At 39.4% G+C, this 12,289-nt stretch overlaps 1 protein-coding gene across 1 annotated transcript; it reads right to left on the minus strand.

Annotated features, from left to right (window-relative positions):
* Nucleotides 1-7,368: 7,368 nt before the first annotated feature.
* Nucleotides 7,369-10,464, minus strand: LOC138310037 (uncharacterized). Its single transcript, XM_069251187.1, has 6 exons — nt 10,457-10,464; nt 10,078-10,271; nt 9,554-9,820; nt 8,324-9,358; nt 7,974-8,141; nt 7,369-7,832 (listed from the first exon to the last, which is right to left on the minus strand). Exons 1-6 carry the CDS (start codon nt 10,462-10,464, stop codon nt 7,369-7,371), a joined length of 2,136 nt encoding a protein of 711 aa, XP_069107288.1.
* Nucleotides 10,465-12,289: the final 1,825 nt, after the last annotated feature.

Raw genomic sequence — 12,289 nt, forward strand, 5'->3', positions numbered from 1 at the left:
ATCAGAACATAAAATTCATCCCCTTTGACATTTCCTCGATTGGTGATGTATGTAGATGTTCATTGATCTTCGTGTGGATTGGCAAACCCCGTTCGTAGATTTTTTTTTATCTGGGCATTGAGAAAAAAATGAAATTGAATCAGATCATGCATGCAAACCTTTATGGAAAATATAACCCAGCGAATAATGCCACAATGGTTTTAATAACAATATTGAATTGTTCAGCGTATTTAGTTCTGGACGAAAGAAGGTGTTGCATTGTTCTGATTTAATTGTGTGCACGAGATCAATGTGATGAAAAAAGATTTAACCATATAAATGTTCTTCATACACAGACAATATGTCGTCTGGTCAAATTGTCTTTTGTCTATAACTTATCATAATCTTGAAATGTTTTCTCGTGAAGCAATAAGTAATTAAATTAAGAGTGGCGTGTCACCCTCGGTGAAAATCGCCGTTATAATCAGTTAAGATCTGTTGTTTAACATGATGATGATTGATTTGTAGCTACACACGGAGAGACATTTCCTTATTGCGTGATTTTTTATATACGTATTAACATGTAGCTATGATATACTGTAAACTATTAATTCTTCAAAGCTGAGAATAAACACAATTTAACATGGTTAGAACGTAAGAGTAATGGGATTTACTGTTGACGGTATCGACGAAAAAAGTGTTTGTTTCGCCTACGTATCATCTCATCAAGTATAATCTACTGCGGCTGAAATAGACATAACAAACAAAGCGCTAAGACAATAATGTTGTTTGTAACAAAAAAAATTTTGTTTACGATCGCTGTCATATTGTGTGAATTTTTGTTAACGCATTTGTATTCTTTTAGACCGCAGTAGTTATATCGTATTAAGTTTGTTCGCAATACCATTTTTAATTTTTTTTTAATTATCAGTATTTGCTAAGACCATAATTGTATTATAACGACATGGTGTTTAAGCATTAAATTACCTTCTGGGGATATTCATGGTCCTATAATTCTTCTAGGCTTGCAGACAAATTAAATACGCATGTTAGGATCATAAATTCACCGATAAGGCAATTTAATGCTTATACGTTCGTTTTCTTTTAGCCAACCTTAAATATACACTGTAATCACTATTACCAAATCAAATTCCCGCTGCCCCCGTCAGTAGAGCCTCTTCTTGTGACGTCATAAGTACCTCCGACGTCATGAGAACTCCCTACGTCTTTCGCGGTAAGATGAAATATGTCCATGGAAATAAACATAAAATCATTACACATTTAAATGAATATGTTCCATCTTTGAGATATTCAAATATAAAAAAACCTACAAATATTGTGGCGAATAACATAGAGCAATATGGTTTTTTTTCATTCCGGTAGCACGCAATAAATGCGTCATTACGTCATAACGTCGTTCAGAAAGACGTCACAATACGTGCTATACATATCACTACACCAATTGAAGTTATAGGAGAATAATGATCTCATAAATTCCCTTTTCGGTTGGTAAAGTTACAATGTATATAGTGTCAGTCAAAGGAAATATAATTGAATCATAACCGAGAATATAGCCTCATGTCGCTGTTTCAAATTCTTCCAGTGGGGTTTAATGTCATGTGGACCAAATCAAAGGTCCTTAGTTTTTATGTAAGATATTGAACTTATTAAAGCATAATCTAATATAAATTACAAGAACAACGTTAGTCTTATGGCACCACCCTGTTGGAGATATCGTATGTCAATCGAATATTGAAATATGTTGAATCGCATCTTTGATTACATCGCGGACATCGGCAATGTCAATAAGCACTTTAACGATATCTCAATTTGGAAAGACAAATTTCGCTTTATCTCTGGTATCCGATACTTAATTTATGCTATTCAAACTGATCTATATGACGTTGAATTCGCAATGATAGTACCAAATTGACACTGATCTCAGCAAGTACGAGTTTGATAATCGTTTTCCTTTTCTTCATAGTTTCGATGAAATAAACTCCTCGAGCAAACATGTGAATTCTTTGTCTTTAACCAATATTCTCTAAACTCCTCAGTCTATCACCAATGAACCTATTGTCCAAATATAAGCTAGGGACGGCTTTTTATTAGGATATTCCTTGTCATTTCTGGGCGATGACGTAGCAATTAATTTTGCTACATCACTTGTCTATGTGCACGTATCGCAATGTAAATATCGAACCTTCTTTGTAATGCCTGTAGATAACAACAAGAAGAACGGTAGCCTTAGAGCTTCACCTTGGGCTGCCTTCGACTCGCAACCCTCCTGTATAAATGGAGTTTTTTAGAGTAACGTCAAACTCTCTGTCATCCGAATGCTTTACTCTCGAGTTAATATAGCGACTAAAGTTTCAAAGACCGGTATACGATTTGTCTGTTTGGACCTTGTTTTTTAATCAATGACGAATTGGTGATTTTATATTGTTTTCAGACGAGCTTCGACAAAGCCCTCATAGACCTGTATCAAAATCTGCATGTCAATCAGGATTTATACTTGGGATTAAAACGTCCTTGACTTGGAATTGTCATTTTTAAAAACTATCCAACCAGTCTAATCATATAAATGAAAAACACCTATCCTCGTTTCATCCTGTTAACTCTGCTCAGACTATCCAAAATACGAGGGTTCTCAAAACGACCTGCACTTGTGAGTTTTATTGTCCGGGAAATACAGTGACTTTGTTAAGTCAAAAGTTGCGAGAGTCGAAGCAGTCCCCATTAACACAGAGTACGAATTCACAAGTGCAATATATGAACCCTGATTTGATTTCATAACATGATATTATTGATTCTATAGGGAAACATTGAGTTTAGTTACTTAATATCGACCTTCAGGTAACCATACATTAATAAATATAAGAATTGTTTTCGGCTGATGTTTGACACCAGTAATACTCGTATTGATAACTACCTGAAAGGGTATTATCCAATGCGTATAATGAAAAAAAGAGCATATCTAATATTATTGTTATAGTAGTCTATAATGATATTCGTATCCCAGCGGTCATCGTAGGAAATCCGCGGGGATCCCGCTATCGTTTGTGGCAAAGACAACGATCGAGCAGTGACTTTCGGGTTTCCGATGATACCCAAGAGTGGTCTTTCAGTTATCATATGACAAACGACAACTGAGGTCTGACTTTTCTATTACTCTCCTATTAATGTGTTTATACTTTTCATAATTTTAATTTTAAAAAGAGGCCCAGAGGGCCTGTATCGCTCACCTGGTTTGTAATGCCAAGTAATGTTCTGCATACAGGTTCATTGTTTCTTTTCTGAATGAATTTTAATATTAACCTCTAAATCCCCTATTGGGCCCAACCCCTCCTGCCCCCAGGGGGTCAGAGCCAAAATTTATACAAGTTCTGTTCCCCTTCCCCCAAGGATGCTTGTGGCCAAATTTGGTTACAATTCATGTAGAACTCTATGACTAGTAGCGATTTAAAGGATTTACCTCTATTTCCCCTATTGGGCCCCACCCCTCCTGCCCCCGTGGGGTCAGAGCCAAAATTTATACAAGTTTTATTCCCCTTCCCCAAAGGATGTTTGTGGCCAAATTTGGTTACATTCCATTCAGAACTCTATGACTAGTAGCGATTTAAAGGATTTACCTCTATTACCCCTATTGGGCCCCGCCCCTCCTGCCCCCGGGGACCAGAGCCAAAATTTATACAAGTTCTGTTCCCCTTCCCCCAAGGATGTTTGTGGCCAAATTTGGTTACATTCCATTCAGAACTCTATGACTAGTAGCGATTTAAAGGATTTACCTCTATTTCCCCTATTGGGCCCAGCGCCTCCTGCCCCCGTGGGGTCAGAGCCAAAATTTATACAAGTTCTGTTCCCCTTCCCCCAAGGATGTTTGTGGCCATATTTGGTTACAAATCATGAAGAACTCTATGACTAGTAGCGATTTAAAGGATTTACCTCTATTTCCCCTATTGGGCCCCGCCCCTCCTGCCCCCGGGGGGTCAGAGCCAAAATTTATAAAAGTTCTGTTCCCCTTCCCAAAAGGATGTTTGTGGCCAAATATGGTTACATTCCATTCAGAACTCTATGACTAGTAGCTATTTAAAGGATTTACCTCTATTACCCCTATTGGGCCCCGCCCCTCCTGCCCCTTGGGGATCAGAGCCAAAATTTATACAAGTTCTGTTCCCCTTCCCCCAAGGATGTTTGTGGCCAAATTTGGTTACAATTCATGTAGAACTCTATGACTAGTAGCGATTTAAAGGATTTACCTCTATTACCCCTATTGGGCCCCACCCCTCCTGCCCCCGTGGGGTCAGAGCCAAAATTTATACAAGTTTTGTTCCCCTTCCCCCAAGGATGTTTGTGGCTAATTTTGGTTACAATCCATGCAGAACTCTAGGACAAGTAGCGATTTATAGGATTTACCTCTATTTCCCCTATTGGGCCCCGCCCCTCCTGCCCCCGGGGGGTCAGAGCCAAAATTTATACAAGTTCTGTTCCCCTTCCCCCAAGGATGTTTGTGGCCAAATTTGGTTACAATCCATGCAGAACTCTAGGACAAGTAGCGATTTATAGGATTTACCTCTATTTCCCCTATTGGGCCCCGCCCCTCCTGCCCCCGGGGGGTCAGAGCCAAAATTTATACAAGTTCTGTTCCCCTTCCCCCAAGGATGTTTGTGGCCAAATTTGGTTACAATCCATGCAGAACTCTATGACTAGTAGCGATTTAAAGGAAATGTTGACGGACAGACGGACGCCGACGGACGCCGACGGACGACGGACGACGGACGCCGCGCCATGACATAAGCTCACCGGCCCTTCGGGCCAGGTGAATTTTAAAAAGTGAATGTCTATTATTGCATTTCCTATTAAGGAATTGTCGCCGCGAGATGGCAAACGTTTTTGAGTCTAGTTATGTCGAATTAAAAATGATTTAAATATTTAAGCTAATATCCAGCAAATCTGGTTTTAAATGAATGAGTTTTCAGATTTCAGATAGTTGATTATGTATAATTTATCGTGGTGAGGAAATTTGTTTTTGAATTGGTTTCAGCATTATTGCCATATCTCACAATTTCTTTCTCTTCAGGTTTTATTAACCAGAATGGTATCGATTCCAGAAAACAGACATTTATCACCTCGGTAGAAACAAATCTTTAATACCGAATTAATTATCAATGGTTTTATAAAATGAATTACATGTTGTCACCGGTCAATATTATCAAAATTCAGATCCTTATAACCACTCCGTCCAATAGAGGATCCGACAACATCCCATAAGGGGTCATGTTCGAATGACCTTTGTAGCACAAGCACGTCAAATCAAATACATTTTTCTAAATTTTGATACATCGATTAAAAACCCCATTTCATCCCAGTATTCCGTCTTTGCATATTACAGAGTTAGCTCCCTTGCGGGTAGGTGTCGATTGTTACGTCATTATTTTGTGAGGGCGATCCACGTCGTTTTCTCTGAAACGTATGACGTTACGTTCGCAAACACATGACGTCACAATTAAATCCTACCCGCAAGTGCAGATAACTCTGTAATATGCAAATTCGGAATACATATACAACTAACTTTGTTGTGTTCTTTCGGCGAAATGACTACTTACGAAAATAATTCTGACAGCTTTTTCAAAGTATTGTTGCCAGATCCTCTTTTCAAATGTACTGATGATAAGGCTTTGTATTGTAATCAGATTGGTCACTGACAGGCGAGAAACGCAGACGCCATTTTCATGAGATTTGAACACGTAGAGGAAAACCTACTGTAAACCAACTCTTATTCGCGGCTACTTAATTTCGCAAATCAGTTTCGAAACAAATTCGCGGAGATTAGTTTTCGTGGATAAGACTGTCGTCCTACTTTTATTACTTTTCCTGAACTAAAGTATTTATAAGGTGTTACAGATCTGATTTTGTGAAACAGACAATAGCTCATTTGTATTAGGCCTAAATGTTAATCCATATACAAACACGTACTCACGATTACACACAAATAAACAAAATAATCTGCAAGTATCGGCGACAATTAGTATACATTGAGTTGTCTTTTGCTTATTTAATTTGAACACAGATATTTTACTTCTGAACAAATATGATCATCTTAATGCGAACATAGCATTTTTAACTATACAGTCATATGAATATATCGGTAATAATTCGAGGAGACTAACTTTTGCGATTTTTATGCGATCGCGAAATTCGCGAAAGTAAATCGGACGCGAATAAAAGTGTGATTATATTATTCAAGTTGGAAAACTTGTCGTATGTAGAAGAAACATTCACGACAATAAAAGGTTGTCTTTTCTAACTGTTGATCTAGACTTCTGTAATGTTCCTTCCATATGATTGAAAAAACGCTTACCGAGTATGGATTGAATTTATATATAGAAAATACATGGTTACATGGTTAGTACATTGTATCTTACAATACAAGGTTTCTTTTAGTGCGAGACTTAGGCAAGCTGAGATGACGAGGCTGTGCCGAGTCTTCTCGGCTTTCGTTGTCGAACACCAAAATAAAACTTATAATGTAGTATACTTACCGTGTATTCTGCTTATCCTTATGACACTCAAATGAAAGCAAATTTCCCGTTATTCACTTAGTTTCGCTCGGAGCGAGACGATTCATTGATGCGGAAGAAAAGTTCCATTCACTAAACCGATTGGGAAATATATAAGCGCGTTCGCAATCAGCACCAATAGTTATATTTCTAATCATATTCATTTTTATTAAACTATAAACCAAATGATTGATCGGTATTAGTCAGTGATTACATTCATCTGTATTTAAAAAAAAATATTACAGATCCATCTGACCATGTGTAACGGTATTGTGGTTACGTCATGTAATGATGGACAGTTGTTTGTATTCACTATCCCTGTAATTGGTGTTTATGTTGGAACAAGTTCATTCTATAGACGTAAGTCTGATGTTATCTTTCTCATAAACATATGGAAGAAGTTTAAATATCCTTGGCTACACAATTGTTAACACATGAAACGGTGTAAATGTTTATCGGTGGCTGAAAGTACTTTTTTAGCTTTCTAGTGTCTGAGCTTTTTGTTATTTAGATACATTTTGTATTGCGCACCGGCCTACAGGTTAGCTAGATTAATTTTGTCTTCGTTCTCAGATTTTAAATTCACTAAGCATTCATGATTATTTGGCGATCTTGAAATATCTGTAGACGACATTAAAACGTAATTTTTGATGCACAAAAAAAATCGGGATCTCTTTACCTTATTTTCATTTGTTTTAGGTCATTAAAGGTCATTAAATGATGTGCCAGGTTTAGGTGTTGGAGGAATGCTCCAGTGCCCGGATAAAATATCTCCCTTTGTTATCATTAGACGACCGGTCAATTCGAATTATTATAATAGAAATATATTTTAGATATGAAATCCACTGTCCATGCAATTCAGTTCTGTTGAGGGCCGCTGGTAGTAAGCACTGTTGGCCAGTTCTATTGAGGACTGGTGTAAGCAATCACTGCTGGCCAGTTCTATTGAGTACCGGTGGTAGTAATCACTGCTGGCCAGTTCTATTGAGTACCGGTGGTAGTAATCACTGTTGGCCAGTTCTATTGAGGACCGGTGGTAGTAATCACTGCTGGCCAGTTCTATTGAGGACCGGTGGTAGTAATCACTGCTGGCCAGTTCTATTGAGTACCGGTGGTAGTAATCACTGTTGGCCAGTTCTATTGAGGACCGGTGGTAGTAATCACTGCTGGCCAGTTCTATTGAGTACCGGTGGTAGTAATCACTGCTGGCCAGTTGTATTGAGTACCGGTGGTAGTAATCACTGCTAGCCAGTTCTATTGAGTACCGGTGGTAGTAATCACTGCTGGCCAGTTCTATTGAGACCGGTGGTAGTAATCACTGCTGGCCAGTTCTATTGAGTACCGGTGTTAGTAATCACTGCTGGCCAGTTCTATTGAGGACCGGTGGTAGTAATCACTGCTGGCCAGTTCTATTGAGACGGTGGTAGTAATCACTGCTGGCCAGTTCTATTGAGTACCGGTGGTAGTAATCACTGCTGGCCAGTTCTATTGAGGACCGGTGGTAGTAATCACTGTTGGCCAGTTCTATTGAGGACCGGTGGTAGTAATCACTGCTGGCCAGTTCTATTGAGTACCGGTGGTAGTAATCACTGCTAGCCAGTTCTATTGAGGACCGGTGTTAGTAATCACTGCTGGCCAGTTCTATTGAGGACCGGTGGTAGTAATCACTGCTGGCCAGTTCTATTGAGGACCGGTGGTAGTAATCACTGCTGGCCAGTTCTATTGAGGACCGGTGGTAGTAATCACTGCTGGCCAGTTCTATTGAGGACCGGTTTAGTAATCACTGCTGGCCAGTTCTATTGAGGACCGGTGGTAGTAATCACTGCTGGCCAGTTCTATTGAGTACCGGTGGTAGTAATCACTGCTGGCCAGTTCTATTGAGGACCGGTGGTAGTAATCACTGCTGGCCAGTTCTATTGAGGACCGGTGGTAGTAATCACTGCTGGCCAGTTCTATTGAGGACCGGTGGTAGTAATCACTGCTGGCCAGTTCTATTGAGTACCGGTGGTAGTAATCACTGCTAGCCAGTTCTATTGAGTACCGGTGGTAGTAATCACTGCTGGCCAGTTCTATTGAGGACCGGTGGTAGTAATCACTGCTGGCCAGTTCTATTGAGGACCGGTGGTAGTAATCACTGCTGGCCAGTTGTATTGAGTACCGGTGGTAGTAATCACTGCTGGCCAGTTCTATTGAGGACCGGTGGTAGTAATCACTGCTGGCCAGTTCTATTGAGGACCGGTGGTAGTAATCACTGCTGGCCAGTTCTATTGAGGACCGGTGGTAGTAATCACTGCTGGCCAGTTCTATTGAGTACCGGTGGTAGTAATCACTGCTGGCCAGTTCTATTGAGGACCGGTGGTAGTAATCACTGCTGGCCAGTTCTATTGAGTACCGGTGGTAGTAATCACTGTTGGCCAGTTCTATTGAGTACCGGTGGTAGTAATCACTGCTGGCCAGTTCTATTGAGTACCGGTGGTAGTAATCACTGTTGGCCAGTTCTATTGAGTACTGGTGGTAGTAATCACTGCTAGCCAGTTCTATTGAGGGCCGGTGGTAGTAATCACTGTTAGCCAGTTCTATTGAGTACCGGTGGTAGTAATCACTGTTGGCCAGTTCTATTGAGTACTGGTGGTAGTAATCACTGTTGGCCAGTTCTATTGAGTACTGGTGGTAGTAATCACTGTTGGCCAGTTCTATTGAGTACTGGTGGTAGTAATCACTGTTGGCCAGTTCTATTGAGTACTGGTGGTAGTAATCACTGTTGGCCAGTTCTATTGAGTACTGGTGGTAGTAATCACTGTGGCCAGTTCTATTGAGTACTGGTGGTAGTAATCACTGTTGGCCAGTTCTATTGAGTACTGGTGGTAGTAATCACTGTTGGCCAGTTCTATTGAGTACTGGTGGTAGTAATCACTGTTGCCAGTTCTATTGAGTACTGGTGGTAGTAATCACTGTTGGCCAGTTCTATTGAGTACTGGTGGTAGTAATCACTGTTGGCCAGTTCTATTGAGTACTGGTGGTAGTAATCACTGTGGCCAGTTCTATTGAGTACTGGTGGTAGTAATCACTAATGGCCAGTTCTATTGAGTACTGGTGGTAGTAATCACTGCTAGCCAGTTCTATTGAGTACCGGTGGTAGTAATCACTGCTAGCCAGTTCTATTGAGTACCGGTGGTAGTAATCACTGTTGGCCAGTTCTATTGAGTACTGGTGGTAGTAATCACTGTTGGCCAGTTCTATTGAGTACTGGTGGTAGTAATCACTTGCAGTTCTATTGAGGACTGGTGGTAGTAATCACTATGGCCAGTTCTATTGAGTACTGGTGGTAGTAATCACTGTTGGCCAGTTCTATTGAGTACTGGTGGTAGTAATCACTGTTAGCCAGTTCTATTGAGGGCCGGTGGTAGTAATCACTGTTAGCCAGTTCTATTGAGGGCCGGTGGTAGTAATCACTGTTAGCCAGTTCTATTGAGTACCGGTGGTAGTAATCACTGTTAGCCAGTTCTATTGAGGGCCGGTGGTAGTAATCAGTAATCACTAATGGCCAGTTCTATTGAGGACCGGTGGTAGTAATCACTGCTAGCCAGTTCTATTGAGTACCGGTGGTAGTAATCACTGCTAGCCAGTTCTATTGAGTACCGGTGGTAGTAATCACTGCTAGCCAGTTCTATTGAGTACCGGTGGTAGTTATCACCGTTAGCCAGTTCTATTGAGGGTCGTTGGTAGCAATCTCTGTTGGCCAGATGTTAGCCGCCAACGATGGTATATTTATCAAACATGTCATCCCTTTTGTAATCATACAACCAGGGGGTTACAAGTAGTGTAATGTATTTATACTTAAGTCAACTTCACCACTACTCGATAATTTCTCAATGTATATATTTTCTCTTCTAAGCATCGCGTGATACTGCAATTACCGATCCATGTCTCGTACTATTACACACACGCAACCCATATCAAACCGCTGATACAAACATGCACATTACATTTTTAGAATAAATCTTTGCGGTAAAATGTACCAGATTTATTTTCCAAAGTTCAGATATACAGAGTAAACACGCAAAAATATTATAACATATAATATCTGCCCTCGTCCAATATTAGACCACGAGATTAAACGTTCCAGGTCTTTGCCAGTTACTCGGGATGATATGGAATATAGATATGGATTTTTCAGAGTTTGTTTTCTGGCAACGCAAACGTCGATCATACTTACCAAACTATGCTAATTGCCTGGTATATTTATAGTTTTGAAACATGTATCATGAAAGATATATTTTGAGGATAACACGATATTGGTAAACAATAACTTTTTTCAAGCATTGTATTATTTTCAACTCTTGATAATTGTTATTTAGCATACGTTCGAATTTTGTAAAGATATCTATAAAGACTTGAACTATATGTCGAGATATTTTTTATTTTGACAGGATATTTTAAAGAAATTTGAAATCATGTGTTATTTTATCAAGCACCGTAGCGTACATTAGCATTTTTTTCAAAGCAAATTCAGCATGATTCGTTGTAATGAGTAGACAGACGAATAGCACATTTAAGATAACGCGGGCCTAAAAATTGCCATTTTATTGATTCTGGAAACACTAAACAGATCATTCACATATGTTTTACATGATAACAAGATTATAGCGTATCTGTTTACCTTATTGCAGTATCGATTGAGTGTAGATACAATCTGATACAAGCAGAAAGTAGGTAGGGCTGACCACCTCAATGATATTGACAGAATGATCATTTTATCTTACGTCAACCAAACAAAAATAAACGACAACTACGTCACACGGCCTAAGTAATTAATTGGAAGAAATCTAATTCATTAATATAAACAAGTATATGTCCAGGCATGCCTTCGAGGCTATAGATAAGAGTTGTTTGGGTTTTCTACGGAAGCTCGTTTCGATAATTCAAAGCAGGGCTGGCTGGTTGGTTGTTTATGCAGTTTAAGGACGGCCTCCCGTATGTTCATGTATTGGTTATATCTACTAGTTAAAGTCTTACTCGTTAGGTAGTGTTATCTCCCTGAAACATCAAGTCAAAGACGCCACAAGCGTATAAATCCCTGGTCACATAAATATGACAACGAGTAACCCAGTCGTCCCACTCATCTTATGCTTATACCATAATACAGTGACTGTGATCGTGTATAAACATTATTATGCGATATGACTTATCGATAAGAACACTGATTCAGGTAGGGCGATAGAAACGATTTATCTGGCATCCTAGTTAATCTGGGCTCATTATTTTAGAGCACTAATTAGAACGAAAACAATTAGTAAGTTGTTTCGGTTAAAATTCACATAGTAGCGAATCAGACCAAGAATCTGCAAAGAAGATATACGATTACAAATCACTTCCCTTTCCAGCAGTTATTGTTAGTGTTTCAGTAGGTTTTTTTTTATTTCTCTGGTAAAGCTAATCCTCGAGGGAATTGTTATTCTAATATCAGATTAAGAATTACAATGATTCTTGTCTGTTATATTATATTGACGTCTTATTAACAAACAAGGTCCGAGTGGTGTCTTGCGTTTGTGAAATGCGTATGGCGTTTTATAGGAGACTGTATTATATTCGTGTTGTGTCTTCTTGTGTAGTGGAACTTTTGCCCTTTTTATAGTGCTATATCACTGAATCATGCTGAAAAAGACACCAAGCAACACAACCCACCCAGTCACATTATACTGAAAACGGACGAATCAATCGTCCCACTAATTCAATGCTGTGAGCGCTAA

The sequence above is a fragment of the Argopecten irradians genome, chromosome 16 (assembly GCF_041381155.1).
Source record: "Argopecten irradians isolate NY chromosome 16, Ai_NY, whole genome shotgun sequence".
In the NCBI taxonomy this organism is placed as follows: Eukaryota; Metazoa; Mollusca; class Bivalvia; order Pectinida; family Pectinidae; genus Argopecten; species Argopecten irradians.

Bases quoted from the DNA above. Each gene is read 5' to 3' on its own strand.
- LOC138310037 (XM_069251187.1), bottom strand. The intron at 8,142-8,323 runs GTGATTACTAAA...GGTCCTCAATAG, and splicing joins CTCAATAGAACTGGCCAGCA to AACTGGCTAGCAGTGATTAC. The intron at 7,833-7,973 runs GTGATTACTACC...CGGTCTCAATAG, and splicing joins CTCAATAGAACTGGCCAGCA to AACTGGCCAGCAGTGATTAC.